General features: G+C 41.1%; 2 protein-coding genes across 3 annotated transcripts in view; both read right to left on the bottom strand.

Moving 5' to 3' along the window:
- Positions 1-15,555, bottom strand: part of LOC148337427 (transmembrane protein 266-like) — a 35,615-nt gene extending 20,060 nt beyond the window's left edge. Inside the window, exons 1-3 of the mRNA XM_088297318.1 lie at positions 14,985-15,555; positions 14,009-14,140; positions 4,364-4,555 (exon numbers count right to left, since the gene is read on the bottom strand). Coding sequence (XP_088153444.1) covers positions 4,364-4,555; positions 14,009-14,022 — 206 coding nt within the window. The 5' untranslated portion in view covers positions 14,023-14,140; positions 14,985-15,555. The remainder of the gene's footprint in view (positions 1-4,363; positions 4,556-14,008; positions 14,141-14,984) is intronic.
- A 118-nt stretch (positions 15,556-15,673) lies between these two features.
- On the bottom strand, positions 15,674-22,282 carry fbxo22 (F-box protein 22). Of its 2 annotated transcripts, none has more exons than XM_088295258.1 (7): positions 22,061-22,282; positions 21,690-21,822; positions 20,906-20,969; positions 20,711-20,803; positions 18,211-18,363; positions 17,825-17,987; positions 15,674-17,365 (listed from the first exon to the last, which is right to left on the bottom strand). In XM_088295258.1, exons 1-7 carry the CDS (start codon positions 22,189-22,191, stop codon positions 16,972-16,974), a joined length of 1,131 nt encoding a protein of 376 aa, XP_088151384.1. In that variant the 5' UTR covers positions 22,192-22,282; the 3' UTR covers positions 15,674-16,971. The 2 variants fall into 2 exon arrangements, with proteins under 2 accessions (XP_088151384.1, XP_088151383.1); XM_088295257.1 differs by having other exon boundaries at positions 20,882-20,969; positions 22,061-22,280.
- Between the last annotated feature and the right edge of the window lie 325 nt (positions 22,283-22,607).

Genomic DNA, 22,607 nt, shown 5'->3' with positions numbered 1-22,607 from the left:
CAACTTGGAGGCTCTCTTGGGCCTGACGACCGGGAGCCATTGATCGATGAGGCGACAAGCGAGCGGAACACGATTTACAGCAGGTTATCGTGTGCTCCCGGAGGCTTCAACTTGATGATGGGAAGGAAAAGGATGAGAGGACTCCGAAGCACAGTTGAAATACGTAAAAAAAAAATGAAATAAAATCAGATAAAATTTGAAAAGGAGCCTAATCTAAATATACAGAGGCATCAATGAAACAATGCCATTGTTCCTAATGAGGTGTGACAGGCCAGGATAAATTGGAATATGAAGTGAAGCATGATTACAGAGGATTAGATAACAACCGCCACACAGCCCCGGCTTTTCGCTCGCGCTCGGTTTATAAATACATTTGCTGGCGCTCCGTCGGGGCGTGCACGCGGATGCCGTGCTCACTTTGGCGGCGGCAGCGTACAGTGTGAGATAGCGGTAAGGTCAGCTCCACCTTCACAATGCTACAGGCTATGATATGCAAAAGCCGTTGACGGGAGGTGCTTCATCCCGCCGTGGCAGCCTCTCGTCGTGATTAATCCCCTTCGCTCGCTTCCCGCCGTAAAATGCGCGGCATCTTTGCATTAGATGCAAACTGTGATGCCGCTATTTTTTTTATTGGGAGCTCTTGTGGAACTTGAATGGCACCAAGGATAATCTCACACCTAGAGTTGGCTTTCTATGGTCTGATTCAGTTTGTAAATTTGGTTCCATAAGTTGGTACGGTAAAAAGAACAAGTTGTATATGTCTCGGGCAAAAAGTAGTTTGACTGTGTACATGGGTGGGATTTCCTCTTTTTTTGGTATTTTCACAGAAACGGAAGCAGAAGGTATGTTTATTCTGAACTCCAAACAGATCTCTATAGGCGGGAAAAAAGAAAGTTGGCAGTGGTGGCGGTCAAGGCCTTGAAAGCCTTCTCTGTTGGCCTAACATAATTAAGAAAAAAAATATCATATTCTGCACTTTGATGTCATATTATAATCTAGTGTTGTATTTTTAGGTGGGAGCTTTTATCCAATCAGAAGACCACGAACTCTTGTTGCCAGGCAGGTTTCAGAATACCAGTAGCACGCACTATTCCTTCCAAGGCCTTCAGATAAAATTGCGAGGGCATCTGTTCTGAAAAAGTGAATGAGCTTTCAGATTTGATAGAGAGTTGCGACAGCCAATCAGATCGCGAGTTGGTTACAGTGAGCCTTCTCGCTGGCCTTACGCTGAAGGCGCTGAATGCGTTTTGTGATTGGATATTCACTCATGAGGGGGCAGCGCTATGCTAAATCAACATAACAGAAAGTGGCGACCGAAAATCTGAATTATATTCTTGATTTTTTTTTTTTCAACCACAATGGTCGAAGGAGGGAAAAGTGTGGATTTAATTGCGCATACACTTGCGACGCCATTTTCAAGTCTGACTTTTCAAGAGAAGCTAGGTTGTCCAACACTCACTGAGTAATGTGTGACTTTGTTCATTATTTCTCCAGCCGTGGTGTCATAAATGATGATAATATGAAATGGGAACTAAGAGAAAGCACCTTCTGATATAGGCAGTGTGTGTAAATCCAGCCGGTATTCATTTGTGTACCACCTGTAGTTCTGTCACCATTTTGTCCATTTGTCAGCTGAATCTGATCAATGTCAGATTGCTTTCTCACTACTAATCAAAAAGCATCGACTTGATTTGGAAAGATGCAGAGAGAAGTTTGATCAGGACCAAATAAAGCTATTCGATAATGGTGTGAAATCACTCCTACAATCTGTGTACGAAAGGGTTCAAGTGTGACAAAGGGAGCACACCCCCCACTAAGATTAAAAAAAAACAAAAAACAGACAGCTGAAAACATGTCGCCGTCTTCATTTGTTTTGAAAGTCTGCAAAGATTCTAAATGCATGCTACTGACACCTACAGGACATAAGTGGAATTGCAACCACCTTAACATAAAGCGTGAGCACCTCACGCTTTAGGTACTTCTAAAATCATCCAACATTAACAAGCTAATAAGATATAATGAAACATTAACCTTCAACCCATCGCAAAAGGAAAAAAAAAAGGAAACAAAGTTTGCCTTTGTTTCCACTTCCCTAAATAAGTTTTGCTGACATCTGCACACACTCGGAAGTGAGTGGAAATGGGCTAGCCACTTTCTCGGGCTGGGTCAGTGGAGCCGCTAACATTCCATCTCTATACGTTTTAATTTTTACGGCAGTGGATTGCTTCGCCACCGTCGGTGTCTCGGCTCAGCTCAAACACACTTCATCATCCTGCACTGCCAGGAAGAAAAAAAAGATTTTCTCTGCCCCATTTCTCTTAAAGTGAGCTCAGCAATCGCTCTTTCTCTTACAGTAGATGCACTCTTGTGACACAACTTCTACTGATGACACATTGTGTGATCACACACTGTTATAGTCCAAAATGTTTGCGCTAGGAAATATGCTGATTTGACAACTTGCAAGTATCACCGCAAACTTTGAAGTTTTGTCCTATAAAGAGTTTTTGCGAATTTTCTACATTTAGCCGATCAACTTTTGTCATCGTTGGTAGCTATAGATTTTTAATTCAATGAAATTAATCTTTTTCATTAAACTTATATAAATTCAATACAAACAGCTCGAAAAGTCTTCGTGTCACTTGTCACACATCAGTGCTTGTTATGCATATTTTGAGCAACAAAAAAAAAAAACATTTTAGAGCACGATAATCTTCGAATTTAGAATTTCACCTGGAAAAAAGTAAATTAGTTTAAAATTAAATACCCAAGTCACAGAAAGCCACAGCAGATGGATGAAAGTGCCACATATTGCTGCTGCGAGCTGACTTTAAAGGCACATTGATTGTGTAATTAAAAGACGGACGCCTGACGGTACTCAAATCCACAAAATTAACTAGAATTGTGTCAGAGGTCATTGTGGTGACTGAGACACACTCATTGCACGCCAGTTATGATAATGACGTTTTTTGACTTAATATGTCAAAATGTGTTATTTGTTACAAAGGTGTAATAACATTGCAGACACTATCAACTATAGTGGATGTATGATTATGAAGCCATATTTAGCAAAATAACATACACAGTCTCCTTCCCATGACAAGGAATTAAGCAGCGTAAATTGAATTACTGGTGACATACCCCACATCTGACCCCGCCTTTAAAGTGGCGCTTGTTTACGAAACATTGCCTTGCAGGTGCTTAACTTAGCTACAATCGGAAACGCTGCATGCATAATTCAACACTGTAGACACAGTCGTGTTTCCCACTAGCGTTCCCCGGGACCAAAAAAACAAAAAAAAAATCAACTGTAGCACTAACTGAGACAAGGAGGAAAGCGCAATAACAAGATGCACAATGTTTATCGGTGCAAATACAAAGCTGTTATCAAAGATGACCCAGAGTGAGCTACAAAGTGTTGAGTGAGTATCAGTGCTGCCAACTGCGCTGCTGTGAAATAGTCGGTTTAGTGACTTAAACGACAGAGTTGGACCAGATTTGTAAAGTACAGCATGGGTCCAGTGGATCCACAGCATCAGCTTATGTATTTGAGAAGAGTCCTGGTGAGAGCGTATGTTTGGCTGGGGTGAAGTCGCAGGTGCACGACACAATGGAAAGACTGGAGCGTGAGCAGGCTGGAAAGCAATATGTGGCAAGTGACCCATTTTCCGTATGTCACACGTACACAAACATAACTTTCTATGATTAAAAAAAAAAAAAAGGATCATCATCTTTTACACATTTTGTTGAGTACTTCCTGTTACTACAATAATAATGATTTTGCATGAATTACAAGACTTTATTGAAGTAAATAGCTGTTAAAAGCTTCAGAAAAATAGCAGGAAAAAAATTTGATTAACTCATTCACGACCAGCCCAGTAAAAAAAAATGGATTTTGACGTATTTATCCGTCAATGGTATTGAATGAGTTAATTGTAATTAATTACAGATTTTTTCCGATTAATTTGTTTAAAAAATTGTAATCGCTTGACAGCACTATTAAGATTTTCATTCCATTCCAGGTCAATTTTTATCCCAGCAACAAATTTCTGCAGTAATCATTTTTATTTGATAGCAATCTCTAAGAAGTTTGAGATGCACAGTACATGATGCGCAACCAGCCTTACCATCATGAAGAACACGAGTGATGACAAAAAGGAGCACATTTGAAGTCAGCGTGATAGGAAGTGAAGGGTTTGATTAAGCTTTTCATGATGATCAAACATCACTTATTATGTAATAACCTGCTGTTTTTATGCAAACGTATGTTGCGACAACAAAAAACACTTCCAACTAATATCAAAATAGTCGATTGGTGGAAGTACTTCTAGTGTCAACAATGTAAACTTATCATCACCTGACTCACCCTTCTCTGCCTTCATCTTCATCAGCATTGGAAAGAAGCTGCGAGCCAGCCATTGAGATGTCCAACGCTGCAAGCGGAAGGTCTCGGTAGCCAAAACTCATTAGCTGGACCGGAGGAGCCAAGCATTGGTTCTCATCATCCACCTGCTGGGAGATGACTTCCAAGTCTGAGAGAGCTGCAGTCTCCACATCCCTAGTAGACCACCAAGAAAAGACGGCAGACACATTAGACATTGATCCGGTGGATCACCTGCAAAATTGTGTAATCATGAGCCACCACTTGATGAGTTTTTGCGGAATGAGTTATGGTTACATTTTTTTTTTTGCATAATTCTGCTAATTGACCAGCTGATTAACAAATCGGATGATAAAACAATTAATTGAAAACGGATATTAAATCCTTTTAACAAAAACTAACCAGCTGACTGAAGAGCTAACTGACAAACTATAACTAACTGACTGACTAACACGCTGCAGAACTATGAGAATAATTGACCAAACAAACAGACGGACTGAGAAGCTATTTTACTAGTTAACTGACAAAAAATGACTAACAGTAAACCAACTTAATAACTGACACACTAACAAAATGCAACTAACTGACTAGCTATAGCTAACTAACTAGCTATAGCTAACTAACAACAAATTGGCTAAACGGTTAGCTAGTAGCTAACTATTGAAATAACCAGCTAAAAACTTTAAAGAGAACTAAACCCACATTTTTTTTTATTTTTCCCGCCAAAATTCAAAATGGATCAGTAGAAACGGAAACTGTGTCAGGCTGTCAGCATCAAAGGTAAATTGAGTACGATTCATTTTCGCCTATTAAATTGCCTTTGAAAAGTAGTCCTCCCAATGTCCGCAAGCCTCCAAGACACTCACGGCTCACTGGCGCCGGCCAAGTTGCCGTTTTCGCCGGCTGAGCGCCATGGGCGAATGGCCAAGGCAGCTAGCTGTTAGCCGCTAGCCGCTAACACTGACTGACAAGATCAGATACTGCGAGTCAGTCTTCTATGAGCTCAACCGATGTTTACTGCTGCTCGTCGTTGCTGAATATTTGCCAACAATAATGCGGGCAAGAAGGCCAGGAATTTTTTTTACTATTTTGAGAACAAATAGAATACGTAAAAAGTATTGCTAAAGCAGATATACACGTTTTTTATTCAAATATTTCAGGAGGTTTTGTCATTTCAGGTTCCCCTTGAACGCAGCGGTCGACAAGTAAAAGAAGTGAAAGATGGTGCCAAGACAAAGCAAGCTGTGACATAGCACAAAAGCAGCGCAGATGAAAAAGACTTTAATTATTCAGTCGGGCAACATGAAGAACACATTCTTATTCACTGCCGTGCCCTCGGGGCAGCAACGCTGGGTCACTGAGGGTCACGCACAAACACCCACTCGGCATCGTGAAGCGACTGAGCGCTCACACAGTTTAGCAACACCAGAGAAGTTGCCGGTCCGACGTTCGCTCGGAGGGACCGTAATAACTGGGGCGTGTCTTGCTTGAAGTGCAGCGCTCGCATACATTTGTGACCACTGTTTAATGCATTTAAAGCACTGGGTAGTCATCACTATGCAGCAAGAAACACTTGAGAGGATGAGTGGAGGTTATTGCAGGAGAACTTTAAAAATCTATATATTGGAGGACTTATGAGCACATCCTTAGAAAAATACCAAATATGCAGTATCTATGAATATGTAAAACGCTTTCCTGCATCCTGTTATGATCGACATGACTGCAGATTTTGTGTCAATCAGTGAAATTGGTGTCATGGGCTTTTGTAACTATTGAGAGACTGCCATTGAATTTTTTGGCGGGTGATGTTTGGGTCACCAAAATGTGTGATTCATTATTTAATTTATTACTATTGAAGAACAATAATAAACACCAATTGCAAGCTAACGTAGCCTAACAAATGTGGCTTAAAATTATAAAATTATTTGCATGCAGCAAAATGTAAGACTTTAGTGCCCAGAGAGAAGGCACCGCAACAGGTTAACATGTTTTTTTTTTTTTTTGGGGGGGGGGGTGTTATTTCCAGACGTACATCCAAAAAACTTACAATGGCAAATCTGCTCCATCAATGAGCGACCCGTAAACGATTTACATCACACGTAGGGAATAAGAAACCATTTTAGAAGCTCTAAACATTCTAGCCTAACAGTGTGGTCGGAAAGCAGCACAAGACCCAGTTGTGCAAAAGCTGGGCCGCCTCAATTGAGCACGGAGGTGGAAACAAATGCTGAACGCGGCCGCAGACTGACTCTGCGCGTGTATGCGTGCGATTGTGTGCGTGTGTCTGTGTGTACGTGTATGCTTGTGGTGTATTTTTAGACCAGAGCAGATGCCGGTGTATCAAGTCTGATGTGACGTCATCGCCTTTCCCTTTGTCAGCTGAGTAGATCCCCACTCGCCTTCAAACGTCAAAGGAAGTCAGGCGAGGGAGGGGAAGTAGAGAGGGAGCTGGGGGCGCATGTCAGGGGTTATGCAACAAGCTCAGGGGGACAACAAACAAAAAGAGGAGAGCTCTGAGCAGTAAAGGAGGGGAAATGGTGCTGAGAGAGACAGGGAGGGTTGCATGTGAAAAGTGGAGGTAATAAATGAATGGGAGGGAAGTGTAGATTGGAAAGGGGAAGATGGATGGCGGGGGAGAGGGAAGGATGAGGGCAATGAAAGGAGATGATGAGGAACCATAAAGATGGAGCCGCCACATTCTGTTCAAGTCAGCCTTTTTTCACATTTATTTCAGCTACTATTCACTTGGAAATCATTCAAAATAGCACAAAGAATTCACACATTTCTGCAAATGGTGGCCTGGGGCAATTATTTACTCAATTGCAGATGGGAGCGTTTCTTTTTGTACGCCATCCATGGAGGGGGGGGCATCTCTCCACAAAAGGCAATTTGATACGATTCGCGATACATGGGGTGGAATACCATTTAAGGATTCAATGATTTTAAAAAGGAACGATTCAGTTCTGCGGAATTACAATTCGATTTGATCGAGAATGGCTGTAGGTTTTGCCAAAAGCTCAAACGTAGCCAAGTTGATTAAATCTAAAGAAACAACAAATCATATTACTATATATATCTGGTGTACGTCTCTCATAAAAGACGATTTCGTACGTATCTCGATAGAAGGGGGCGATACAATTAAAAGACGATTCCATTTGGCTCTTCAAACCAAAACCGGTTTCAATCTGGTTTTGTGGCATTCATTCTCAACAATACACAACTGGAGCTGATTCCAGCTAACTGTCATACACCCTGAATGGGTCTCAAGACGATCACAAGGCAAATATGGACCACCGTTCAGATTTGCATTCACCCCTTTGATCAATTTTGAATCTTGAGGCTTGTTTTGAGGATTTGGGGGAGAACTTAGAAACGCGACACAATGAAGTGAATTGAACGCAATTCTCTTGACTGTGAGTTTGATGTGCTAACCACTATTCCACCATGAGATCCTTCCAAATAATAGTAAAGAATATTACCAGAATATTCAAAGCGGTGTATAAGACTGCATGGGGAACTTTTTGAAATCATGTGGGAAAACCGCCACTGTTCACATGTTCATGTGTGTCCACCATAGCACCCGGGAACTGAAATATATATTTTTTCCTGTTAGGAAAAGAAATGACAAACCCTTATTGCCCATCTGCCCTTCTCGCAAGCCCGAAAAATATTTGCGGTGCACTTTTTTTTTTTTTTTGAAAGCCGTTAATTTCAGCTTTCTCTCTTCATGGCTCCCCCTTTAGACAGAGGGCTTTGAATTGTGATGACAGAGCACTGAGTGACCTGAAACATTCAAAAGAGAGGCACGCAATATGACAGACAGGCCTACCTTTAGGAGAGGAGAGACAGGTACACACATGAAGGTTTGACATGTGCGCACACACACACACACACACACACTCACTCATACGGTTTATTAAAGCATATAGTGCTAACGACAACGCTGAAAGGATTTTAATTTAATCGGCGGAATCGTAACTCTTCAAGGTCACCGCAGTCTCTGACGGAGAGTGTGGCGCTGTTAAAGAAGCGTTAAAGACCTCGTTTTGATCATTTTGCTTCGAAATTAAAAGGGGCTGCAGAGTGAACCAGACTAAGCAAAAACAGAAGTGGGTTTTTTGTCCATCTCTGTAATCGTCCTTAATCGAGTCATGGTACAGAATTCAAATATTTGCACTCGGAAACTTGTATTAGATCAACTCAAGGCCGCTTTGAACTAATGCTGAAGTAGCTGGATATTTTTTTTTTTTCAATATACACCAGTACAAGCTATCGTATATCAAACGATAATATATCAGCAGCATACTGGATTAATAAAAGTAGAAAATAAAAAACAGTCAAAGGGTTCCCACTCTCCTGTGTGGAGTTTGAATGTTATCTTCTCGGTTCAGTTCAATTATGACCCTGAACGAGATAAGGATTGAAAATCTTGTGATTTATGAGATATTTGTTAAACACAAGGTATGTGTGCCTCTCAACCTGACAACATTTGAATTGTAGCAAACAAAATGTTCTTTTGGTGCCATATTTATGGAGGATTTAGCAGCAGCACGTCATTTTTAAAATATTTGGGATTATTTTTATTTAAAAATAAAATAATACGCTACAGTGTGACTGGACTTTTCATATGTTGGTGATACAGTATTTGTAGGACAACAGGGAAGCCGTTACCTGAAAAAGTTTAGACGTAAAAACGGTCCAAAATTGGAAAATAATTCCGAATCAGATGAGAAGAAAACAAGAGACCACATGGCCTGATATGAGTACTGTATTACTTTTCAGTTCTTGTTGTTTTTTTTCTCCCCCTCTTAGATAATGAAAAGAGCTTTCATCGAGCATTGGACGTTATTGCAGTCTTCTCTCAAGAGCTGCTGCCCTCATCCCAATTTGATGGGATTATTTCCTGCGGTGAGAGGGCCTTACATTTCTTTGAAGATACACAAAAACAAATTCACCCAAGGCCGGGATGCTATTGACTCATACGGCAAATGCAATATGTATCGTGCAATTCAACAAAATTGATATTGAAGGGGGAGAAAAAAGGCTTCTTCTGCACACCACAACTTTTTATTGTCTGTTCAGCTACTTGCGTGTGTAAGCAATTCTGCCTACACCTGTGCATACACCGCAACAAACATGTTCATACAAGTAAATGGGAAAACACAACAAGATGTGAGAAATGGGATGACGGCAGATGCAACCCGTGTTGTTTGGAAAAATGAAACGGCGATTGCTTGCTGGGTGCGCTTAGTTTACTGATTTCCACCTCAGACTTGGACACATGGTCACATGTTTAGCCGACTAAACATGCTTCTCCTACACACAGCAGCAACAACTGTAGCAGCAATAATAATAATAATAATAATAATAATAATAATGATAATAATAATATCAATGTCAATGTCAATATTAATATTAATATTAATATTAATATTAATATTAATATTAATATTAATATTAATATTAATATTAATATTAATATTAATATTAATATTAATATTAATATTAATATTAATATTAATATTAATATTAATATTAATATTAATATTAATATTAATATTGATGAAGAAGAAGAAGAAGAAGAAGAAGAAGAATTATTATTATTATAATAATAATACAAAGGATCTAAGTTAAGAAGAAAATTTTACATGAGCGCAAAAAAATGACATTCTGTTCTGATTTTTTTGACCAAGCAATAAGTATGTGAATATGTTTTGGTTTGATTGTTTTTCATAGGTTTTAACAAAATTAACTTGGCTTGATGTCACATCTGGGAGTCAGCACACAGCTGTCACAATTTAATGTGCTTCTGATTAATCCAAAAAAAGTTTGTCACTTCTACCAGGCAGGTTTTAGTTCAAAACCTTGGGAGCAAAAACAAAAACAAAAACAAAAAATTCAGGAAAAGCCTGCTAGAACATCTGAACTTTATTTGGAGTAATTCCGAGGCGCTTTAATGGCGGCATATGAGTGCTGACTCGCATTTTACAACAACTTAGTTATAAAAGTCACTTGTGACACTACATTAATTGAGTTGTTTATTTTATTCCCCCCCCCAAATAAAAAACATTTAATTCAAGCTTATTGTACATGTTATAGGTCAAATTAACGGCGGTTAGTTTAACGTTTTGAAATGATTTATCAGTCTCATTTTTATTTAATCACAAACTCCTGAATTGGAACGCAGTTGCATATACTTTTTATATCCACTGCATATTTTAAGATATTTTGGATTTTTTTTTTTAATCATGTGTGGATTCTCACAAAATTACATCTGAAACCATTGCCGCAAGATCTTTTGTGTATGTTACAGGGGTGGTCGATTGATAATATAGACCTGCTATTTTTTTTTTTTTTTTTTTTTTTATCAATGTGAAAAAAATACTCATCAACAAAAAGTCTGCTTTTTTTTTAATTCTGTGAAACACTAAGAAAGATTCTGATTTAAAAGAAAAAATAATTCCTAAAAAAAAAAAATAATAATAAAAACTTGATTTGTGTTGGACAGCAATGCTGAATCATTGTTCATTTTTTTTTCTTGCGCTCCAGACTATATGTGTGGCCTTCGTAAAGTTTTGATTGGATGAATGTAATATTAATGACTGAGCGGAGAGAAATAATGAAAGAGACAATAAGAAAATCGTTAACTTCAGTGTGCAAAGCTTCCAACAAACACATCTTATTGCTGTGCTTTGCGCTCTAACACAGCCACACCATGACCTTTCCGAGACCCCCTGACGCTCTTGTACAAAAAGCAGCTTGGTAATTGCAAATACAACATTAGCACATGTACACACTAACGAGCCGTGCAACACACACACACACACACACACACACACAAAGACAGAAGTGATATTCAGGGGAGAGGAATCTCCCCGAGGGAGGCAAATAAAATTAAATAGCGGACTGTAATATTGAGCGCCAGGTAGGAAAGGTCATTACCAGACAAAAGTTGCTCAGGGGATTTCGGCGGCCGAAACAGAAGGTCATGTAAGTAACTGCGAGGCAGAGCCACAGAAGAATATTCTTCATCGAGCGAGTGTAAGTGTCTCGCTGATGATGCCGGTCATTTTCTTTTTTTTTTTTGCAAATGAGGGAGTCCATGCATATTTTCGATACATCTCACCTGGTGCAACTGTCAGACATGATAATTATTAATCCGCTATGCTGATATATTTATTATTTGATATATGATATATTAAATTGTGCTTGTGTATATTGAAAATTAAACAAAAAGTATCCAGCTACTTTGGCATCCGTTCAAAGCAGCTTGAGGTGAACTAATACGAGTTTAAACTTTTATTGGACACGGTTCATGAATCATGACTCGTCCCCCCCCTCCCGCATTCTCTGTGATATAAAACGAAGATCTACTACCGGATGAAAATCATTATCATAAAGATGCCGTAAAAATGGGGTTGCTGAACGAGGCACATCAGGTAGATGGCAGTAAATGGCAGAATGACTTTTGTCAATAAAATTGAATTAGGTTGCATTTGGATGTGCTGAAAACATATATTTATGAATTCAAACACTTTGTGTCATAGATTCAAACCCAGAACCTCATAACTTTGAGTCATACAAGCCAATTATTAGCCCACCGTGCTGCTTTGATAGAAATTAAAGTGTTCATTCTCTCACGTTCTTCTCTCATCACCGCTTGCCTGCCTCACAACACCCACTCACTCCACTTGCAAAGATTCTCAGAATAGACCATTTGATTGGCGCAAGTCCCGCCACAAAGCACAATATTTCTCTGTGTCTTTCCTGTATGCTTGCATTTACTGTAACCATAACGACCGGAAAGATGCTGCGGTTCAAATCACAAAGTCAGCCAGGATAGGCCGCGGCTCACGAAAGAAGACAAGCGCTATAGAAAACGGATGGAATTCCCGGACACATTCAGAGGTGGCGAAACCAAGCAAGCGCTGAGCAGATGTTCCTGAAGCAACTGAAGCCGATTTCTAAACTTCACGGCTTTGTGACCGGGGTTAATGGAAAAAAGGGGAACGTATCTACACAATCATACACGAGGTAATATGGATTTTCACGTCGGAAAGTGAAGATGCGGCAAAAGACGACGTGTCTGCTGAACCTTTGGGACCTTATTGGCAACCGAATGACGGTGTAAAGTGAAAGAAAAGAGCCGAAGCAGCAGAAAACGCAACAAGCTCACTTTGCCTGTCTGAGCATTTGTGTCACTGTTGTGTGAAGATTCTCAGGCTGCTTGCATTACCAATAAAATAAGAAGACGTATAATAGTATATCTTTTGGACACCAGCTTGTAATACAGAAAATAGCAGCTCTGTTGTTGCTATGGTGATCCCACTTCACCAGCCAGCTAGCTATGGTTACCGATGGCTAACTAAAGTTGTGCGCAGTGTTTGTAACAACTAAAACACAATGTTACAGTTAAATTAGTGTTTTGTAAGTGTCATACTTATTACAACGGTGTATATTCCCTCCACAGGGCAAGAAACCATTCCCTTTGCGGAATAGGAGTGAAGCAGTAAAATCCACGCATTTTTGTCCATATCAGGTGGCGGCCATTTAGTCACTTCTGTCGCCTGAAAATGACATCACAGTTGCTCAGGGCTCAGCTAACGACCAATCATGACACAGCTTCAAAGGACAGGTGAGCCGTGATTGGTCATTACCTAAGTAAATGCGATGTCATTTTTAGTCGACAGAAAGTGACAAAATGGCCGCTCCATGAGATAACGTTGGCACTTACATGATAGGTTTGCATGTAAAAAATGACATTAGTAGTAAAACTCACCACCCCTAAAAGATTCTGTAGAGATTAAAGGATTTTTTGTGATTAGATTTATGAAAAATTGACACGCCCCCATTTGGAACTCAGCTTGTTATTTTTTCTATCTGAGCTGGGAGGCAAGTGTTTTTTTTTTGTCAGTTCTAAAACAGTGACCGATCCCCACCAAAATTCAAATGCACATTACTACGCTTGTCCACTGACCTTTCTGCCCTGATCCCGGTTCAGATGAAAACCACGTGATTGGCCCCAATTTCAGATCACATGATCAGCTCGGGACATCGACATATATTGTATTGCAGATTCAATTGATTTTTGCTAGGGATGGGTTTTTAACTGCATTCCTTTGGTAGTGAGAAAGAAGACGAGTGCCTGAATAACTGGCTAATTGTTTAAATCTTTTTCCCATTATTTTTAGAGATGGCAGAATCTGTCTGAACGTTCCCAAACCAGTGTAAAAAGCAAAAAGAATGTAGCTGCCTGCAGAAGTTGTGCATGAATGGACTTTGCTCAATTTTCGCAATTGATCTCACATTGTTTTTCTTTAAGCTCGTTGAAAGAAGCGCATGCACTTCATTTTGCACAATTTACTGCAAGACGTGATTTATCGACATTTGACTGAATTCTTAGGGATCAATGAATCGATTGATTAAGATGAGCATGCCGCATCGTTACTGAGGGCAAAATTCCTTCAAGAAACGGAGCACAGCCACAGAATTGAACAAATGTCATTGTGAGCGTGTTGGGGGGCAGGCAAGCAGATGGAAAGACGAAATGAAGCTTCTCACTTGGTGAAAGACGTCAAGCTGAAAGACTGTTTTGTGTGTGCGTGTGTGTGTTTGCGTGTAGAAACTTACCCAGCATTAGCCATGTCGTTTGGTGGGAGAATGGAGAGACGTGTACTTCTTATTTCCACTTTTCCACTCGTACGTCCTTCGGTTCTAAATTGTGCTTCAATTCAGCGTGCAAATGCTGCTTTCATATTGAACCTGTTGGGGATTGACAGTGATAAGCAACATTTAAGAAGTAAACAATGTAGTATATTTGGACAGCTTGACGTGGAGGGAGTAGGTAATAAACCCGGTGTGATGGATGAGGTTAGCCTTGGGCTACGTTGCCAACATTCTTTAAGTACCGAGTTGTGTGTCATATTGTGATGCATGAGCAGTTTTGCCCAGCAAGAAGAAGTGACGGTTTCTTAGTCACCAGTCTCGACTTTAGTTACACTTGCATTATTTAATGAGATCCAATACGTTGCTCAGGTTTGATTGGAAGACAGTCAGAGGTAGTCAATATGGTTTGTTAAAAAAAAAAAAAAAAGACTAATGTACAAATTTTTTTTTTTTTTAGCTTGCAGTGGTGTACATCTGAACTGAAACATTTTTGATTATCTAAAATATATAATCTACATACCAAACATTTTCAAAATATAGTCGTCAATTGTAGATCTGATTTAGTCCAACATAAAAGGTTATAAAAGACAAAGTGTGGTTTTGGTGAGTATTTCTAACAATACTGACATGACCGCTATAGAGACCCCATTAAATACAGTATCGTTAAATTAATATGACAATGCCAATCAAAATAATTCTAAGTCAGTTCGCCGAGACGTGATTTTAAGATCCATGGTTTCAGAAAAATAAACTAAAAGCATTGAATAACAATTCAACATCTGTGTTATTTTGTGTCAAAACTTCTGACGACTTTTCATCCCTTGCTGGTTATGTGAGCGCGTGCTGGTTGGAAATGTCGCTTTTTAAATTTTAAATCACGCCAAAACTAATCAAAGTGTGGTTTGTGGAATAAAAAAAAAATAGGAGCTACTTTACCTACCTGAGTGGGACTCACATGGCCAAAGAGTGAAAGCTCCGCCGGGGTGGACCTCAAACTCGACACGCATCATGGCCCGGCATCGCAGTAGCAGCTTGAGCCCGGTTCGGTACCACCATCACCACCACCACCGGAGCCATGAGATGACGCCGCGCAGCGGCGGAGGGATTCCCCGGCGAGCTCAGCGGGAGTCCCGCGGAGGAGGAAGAGGAGGAGGAAGAAGGAGCAAGAACGAGGAGCTGTCCAGGTGCTGAAACGAGTATCCGGCGTCCTTCCACGGTAGCAATGTGGGCGAATTCTCACTCCAACGGCATAATCAAAATATTCACCGATGATTCGTGTGACATTTGCATCGCTCCAGTCACGACGTGTAGAAAAAAAAATGGACGAGGGCTCGCCAAGCTTGCAACGAGCATCCCTCACGATCATGGAAAGCCACGAATGTTTTTATTAGCTTTACGCCCGCTAGGTCGCCCCTCACCGATGTCGAGAGCGTTTTTATGGTTTCCAAAAATAAAGATACTATGGGAGTAGAGGCTTTGCCTTCACGGCAATTGGCTTAAGCGCTTGTCACTCATCGGGATTAGCCATCCGATGGTTAGCGCGCACATCAATCAATGCATGCTGACCATGTTACACGCTCGCGACACAGCGTGGGAGCTGAAAAACACAAGCACGTAAACGCCTCACGATTCATTTTTTGCTTTAGGGTTTTTCCATTTATTTGAGGGCAGATCTGATTTTGGCACATCGTGTGGAAAAGTGCACTTGCCACTCAGATGAAAATAACTAATACAAATCGTACAGTCCATTTCCTTCCAAGGAAAATGCACTCACTTGGTCAGCTGTTGAGAGTCAGTACAAGAGTTTGTGATATGATGAACGTAAAAATTCCTCTGTTGATTTTTCCTGTTCTAGAATTGCTGTTATTGTAAAATAGATCTTTCACCGCTCTTGTACTAGCTTTCAGCAGTAAATGGAAGTATCTGGTGGGTTTAAAAAAAAAAAAAAAAAGGAGAGAGAGATTACAGTATTCTCAAGCAAACATAGTTGAACTCTTAAAAGACAGCAGCAGCTAGTATCAATAGTTATGCGACAATGCAACATACATACTTGTGGAAATTGCACATTCACCACTAGAGGACCACAGCAAAAAAAAAAAAATCACCATTCAAGAGAGGAAGTCTGTTGAACTTTGGGAGAGTTTGGCTGCTTTTTTACACTCTGGCAGTACCAAAAACATTTGCCAAACAGGGCATCATTTACACCTATTTTGTCTGTCTCCAGTCTCTACTTATATATCAGAGGTAAGTTTCCAGTCCATAAAGGGGGCATGCTTGAATGAGTTAGGTATGGAAGAAGCAGAGGCCCATCAAGTGGCTTTGGACTGAAATACAACAGATGGTTAGCCAGTTCCACAGTTGGTCCTTTTTCTTCCCCGTACCGGAGCCATTTTAGCAGAAGATCGAGCAATTATTCACCTGTTCATTTTACACAGAACTTGGCTGTAGCTGGCCAGACCAAATAAAGGGGCCTCAGCTCAAAAGCGGTTCAGGATGCCTGTACACACATTCCCGGAAGTGTAATGGGTGTCCGAATACTTTTGTTCACATAGCGTTTGAAAACAGCCCAGTCTTTGAGAAAGGAAAGTGACATCTCCTCATACAGGGAGAAAAAGTGCCTTTGCTAGATCAGAAACTCTTTAACAATAGCTCAGGGTATTTTTTTTTTTCTGAAAGCAAAAATCCTGTAAGGTGACCCAAAAGCGGTCTGAAATGCTTGCAGAAAGTATAAGCGAACTATTTACATGTTTTACAAGAGTGCTACATCACAGTAGGATACTAGAAAAGATGATCAATGTTATCCTAACGGAACTGTTAATAGGGAGACAACGGCGTCCCGGCGGTTGCCATTAAAAATGACAGCTGAAGGATTAACTCCAACGCTTTCCAGCTCAATTTGCGATGGTCAAATATGAAGTTTTTATCCATCAACCCAAATGGACCAGCGTCATAACCGTGGTGTACTCGTGCTGCAGGCAGTCTGTGTCGGTGTCGCACAGCGTGTAGTCATCTTTGACGATGCGGTCGCAGCCGATCTCGCCGTTGCCGAAAAGGCCGAACAGCGGAACTCCAGGAAAGACTTTTTGGAAGGCGACGGACTCCACGTTGCTCTGGTTATTGTAGTAATTCTGCCCTCGGCCCACGCACGCAAACATGAAGCCCAGGGTGTTCCTCTCGGGGATTTTGGCGGCTTTCAGCCTGCGGATGGTGGCTTCGGCTCCTTTGGGGCTGCTGACGTCCTGGTCCAAGAGCACCGAGGCGCCCTGCACTTTAGGGCCGCTCAGGGCTAGGCCCACCACGCCGTACGAACCCCGGCTACAACTAAATGTAAACATGGATAACAATAATAATTGTATTATGGCAGTAAAAATACTGGATATCTTCAAATAGATGCCATTCCCTGATTAATCACCATGTAAGGTATTTTAGTCATGCGTTTAATGAAAAGCAAAACGGAATTTTCCACTTGAACAAATGAGCAATGCACCTTTATCTCACCTTTTCCCCTGTAGGGGAAAAAAAAAGAGTTGATGCCACTAGGTGGTGGTAATTACATTTACTATGACTTTCACCTTCATGAGTTCATGCAGACATGGCCTTCCATTAGATGTCAGGAGGTGAAATAAAGTCATGGCTTTCTGCGATTATATCAGCTTTGCGTTCAATTAAACTCACCCAGTTTCACACTGAGGAAGAAAATCAATAGCATTGACAATATCTTCATACCGTCATGACATGAGGGGACAGAGCAAGCACCGAGATCTGCTTGTGGTTTCTTACCAGAGGCTGGCGGGAAAGACGCTTTCTACAAGACCCCCTGCGATAAGAGCTTTGCTCTTGGCCAGAGGCTCCAGAATTTGGCCAAGGAAACGAGCTCCTCCAGATTTATACGCCTCGTAGACAAACAGGAGCACGACTCTCAACTCGGGGTTGTCGACGAGACCTATTGGCACAAGCCCATTATACAAAATTCAGCACACGTCACGTTATACGTTTGTCGTCGTCAGCGGAGATTAAATCTGAAATTCACCATAAAGGAGCGTTCTTTCTTTTACTTACTGTGTTGTAGTGAAAATGTGCATGCATATTGTTAAAATAACAACGTTATTTTAACTGCGTGTTTCTTAACAACACTGCAAAACAGTTGCCTGCGGGTCTTCACTCACCTGCTTCTTTCAGAGCACTTGGGGAGAGGGACTTCTGGCAGAAATGAAAAGGCTTGATGTGGACGCCCTCCATGCTTGGAAACATGATAGCAAAGCCCGCCTCTTCGGCCTGATACTCCTGCGGAGGCCTGGAGCAAGAGCCGCTCGGGGTTACTGCGAACACACGCACCAAAAACAACGAGTAGACATAAAGTACACAGCTTCTTGGTGATGGACATATTGGATGCTAAAAGATGTTGCTACAAACTGTATCAAAAGTAGGACTTTATTAAGATTAAAAGAGTAGGCTACTGATGGAACAGTTTTAAAAAAAAGAAAGGCTCTGTTGAATTCGATTTTTATGCTGATTCCAAAATTATACCCATTTTTTTTAATAGAATGTCAAGTTTTATTTCACCAGAGGTTACTAGCAAAGCAAATTTCCGATGAATAGCTGGAGTAAGACTTGCCAGTTAATGAGAAAGTGCTCACGCACAGCCACATGGCAAATGTTGAAAACAGCCGTCAGACCTAACTCAACAAAAATTGTGATCCCCAGTGCTATAAATTAATTTTGCAAATTTCCAAACGTTGACACCTCGAATCAATGTTCTCCAAAGTAAGGAACCCGGCAGACCCCATGAACATGTATAATTCTTTTTCAATTTACTGAAACATATCAACTCTCCTCCTCAAGCCGATGATCACAATGAAGCTAAAATAAAATACAAATATCACTAAATCTTACCTACCAAGCAAGCGCGCAATGTGTGCGTCTTGCTGGAGCAAATTTGGACACATACATGGCATAGTGCGCGAGTGACATTAAAAACATCATCTTCCAGGTTCTGTAAATTACCTACAGCAAAGGCAATGACACTCACTCGTCATAAAATTAAGTACACGTGAACAAAATCACTCAATATCTCCAATAGCTGTTTTGTTGATGTGCGTAAGAAAGTGCAGATCACAGAAAACATTTCACACACACGTTTATATCATTTCTCCCGCACACTCCACTCTGTGGATGATTTTTCAAGGCTTGCAGTCCATAACCAACAAGCATAAATAACTTGTACTTCAGGCTATAAGGAAACCTATTACATGTCATCCCTGCCTTCATACATTGCTATACATAATCCAATCACAGATTTCCTCCAATTGAATTAGAGCCAAGGCGACCCCGCGCTGACCCCTCCCCAACAGCAATATCACCAATAAATGAGTGTTATGGCAAACAGCCGGGGCCGCCATTAGGCCTGATCGACGACGGCAGTCTGACAAGCCATCATCCCGGCCAAGGAGAGCCCGCCTGATGGAGAGTCACTTCTCCGCAGGGTTGTGATTATGTGGAGAAATGGCAAGCGTGGGGCGCCGCAGACGAGGCCATCTATCAAGGGAGGGGTTGGGGGGCCAGAAGAAGCCCTCCTTCTGACTCAGTACCGGCGGTGTGGATTAATGCCGAGCCGTCTGCGGGAAAGCGGGCGATCCTTCTTCTCAAGTTGCCCGGAAGGTGTTGTGCATCATTCCAGTGTGAAATTTGTAGGGTTTTTTTTTTTCTCTGCTGTTTGGAGAGCCAGCTGCCCAGAGTTGCCAAGGAAATCCCTACAGACAGCGTGACTGGTGTTTTTCTTCCGTTTATTTATTTTTAAAGTGGGTTGGAGGCACAAATGATAGCAACCAAAACCCTCTGCCTAGCAACAGATGAACATGCGTCATTTTGTTTGTTTTAAAGCATTATATGATTTTATTATTTATATGCGATAGTGCCCCACCCCCTCACCCAAAAAAAACTCAAAAACCTGCCTAACAATGAGTGACAAAGCCGGCTAGTTGGCTGAAAATGTTTTAAGAATAATGCAAGAGCTCAAATGACGGTGCCCAACAAACTCTGACAAGCAACAATGAACTATGAGTGGAAGCTTGCTCAAGTTTAAATTTCGCGTTGAGTTTTATATCAATAATACAGGGGCACAAATGGTGCCCCCCCCCCTCCCACACACACGCCAAAAAAAAGTACTATTAACAAGCAAACATGCCCGCTCGCCAACTAAAGTTCTTCCTGAATAACAAGGAGTGCAATAAATATTGCCTAATAAGTGCCCAAACCTGTTATCTGGATGAACTTTTATCTCAGTTTCCAGGTTATATAGAAAGAAGGACTGAAAGAGCCCAATGAACAAAGTCTTCCTAGCAACAAGAGAGTATACCTACAAACTGGCTGTTTTTTTATTTTCATTTTGAAGTTCTACATACATTGTTAACACAAGAGCACAAACGATTGGCCAAATAACTCTGGCGAGCAATAATTTATCCTGCTTGCTCACTAATGTAACTTTTATATGTATAACAAATTACTCCTTGTAACAAGTGACCATGCTTCTAGCTGACAATGCTTTATTGTAGTTTACATCCAAGCATCACGTGACTATGTAAGCTCTGTGACCATGCCAGTTAGTGGCCTAAACTTAGTTGAAAACGCAAGAGTTGGCATCTGAAGAACAAGAGGAAGCAAACTCACAGACAATTCCTGGAGTAGCAATGCCCATGACATCACAATTCTTGGGGAAGACCTGGATGAGCTCCTCAACGGGACTGTGGCGGCTCCTCTTTGCTTTGGAAAAAAATGGAATGCTTATTGCTGGGTCAAAGTTATCAAGCATGCAAGACTGTTGTATTATTAAATACAAACATTTTTTCTGTCTGTAGCAGTAACCTGGTAGCTTGAAGGAATTATAGTCCATCATTGCTAGGACCGTTTTGGGCAGGAGAAACACTTTCTGGAAATACAAGTCAAGTTGCTAGTGTTAAAACAACACCCAGTGAGGTCTACCAAAGGAAATGTGTGTCTCCTATTTAAATAAAATGGCTAGCGCTCACATCATATGCACCACATACGCCGCATCCCATTCTATCCGCAAGCGACAGCTAGTCAAATGTTCAAATCACGATTTAAGACTTTATTTTAATACTCTTGCATTTAGTTCAACCACACATATGCCTGTTTGACTGCTGCTACTCTTCTTTCTTGCCCCATCATTGTCTGCTTGGGGGGGGCTAGGTGGCAATAACTGAATTACATCCTTGAATGTGTTGCTATGGAGAATTAAAATCTACCAACTGTAGCATGTCTTGACAAAAACAGTGCTTCAACTTGTTAAGTATCGACTCTCATGCTGTTTTAGTTATATTGCATAGCACCAGACTGAGTGTTAACGTGCAGCTTGGTCATCCTGAAAGGGGGATCCTGTCACATGTGGCCCCTTCTCAAGTCCTTCTAATGTTGTCAACTGTGGGCTTGTGAAGCCCTTTGAAACGATTTTGCCTTTTGAGCCTGCGTTTTGTGTGTTTTTTTTTTTTTAAAACAATATTTGATTAAAATGAGACATGTTGATCTCTATTACAAAACCCAAAGGTTATCTCTAGCTGTATTTGGAACGTAACTATCATAAAAAGAGGACACCCTGTAGCTAATGTTGTGTGTGTGCGTGTGTCTTTACCTCCACCTCCTCGGCCAGGAAGTTGCAGAGAACATGAACGTCCGTTGTTGAAGGCCCACAAGCAGACACCCATGCCAGCTGCTGCTGCGTTTTCAGCACTCGTCGGGCACAGTTGCTCCATAGCCTGCACACACTTTGGAAGCAGACCACACAAACATCGCTTACCCTTAGCATTATTAGTGAAGGTGAGCATTCCCGCTGCTGACAACTGACTGTTTAAAACAAAAACACATATTCGTTTAATTGACGCCAGCAACATGATGACGTAAAAGTGTTTCAAGTCACAGTATAAGATTTTCACTTCCCCCAAACAGCCATGTTTGTTGAGCGCCTGTGGAGTTTGGTACTTGGACAAGAAAATGTTTCCCTACCTGGCGATTCGTAGCAGAGATTTGGTCGGAACAAAAGTCAGAATTCGCTCGACGACCACCACGACGTTGCTCAGTACGTACGACGCCTTGTTATCTGATGTCGATATGTCGAAACCGGGGTTGTCGTCCATTTTCCCTCTCAAATCGTGGTTTTCGCTAAACAACGCTGCCCTGCTACTTTCACTTTTGACCCGGAACTGTTACTGGGAGGAACGTCGATATACCACACTGCCTCTATCGGCCAGGAGGAATTATGTCATGGCATAATTCGCTACAACTGGTAAAGATAAATGATTAAATGTTTATTGCCCTAACTGATTGATATATGGAAAGTCGTTTGAGCATTTATCTGATAGCTTTCATACCCATCTTGGCTTTATTAGAATCGTTGTCATCACCCGTCACTTTAAGCTTCCAAGTATAAACGTGTGTTCAGCTTTGGCATCACCGCTAGGCCCAACTAGTGAGCTTGCGTCATACACTTGTAGTTTTGCCTCACAAGCGAAATAAAGATGTCCAACTCGTGTATCAAGACTAGTGTTTAAAC

The sequence above is a fragment of the Idiotropiscis lumnitzeri genome, chromosome 5 (assembly GCF_059441095.1).
Source record: "Idiotropiscis lumnitzeri isolate Australia: NSW breed Sydney's pygmy pipehorse chromosome 5, RoL_Ilum_1.0, whole genome shotgun sequence".
NCBI lineage: Eukaryota > Metazoa > Chordata > Actinopteri > Syngnathiformes > Syngnathidae > Idiotropiscis > Idiotropiscis lumnitzeri.
This window is presented reverse-complemented; position numbering and strand designations above follow the sequence as displayed.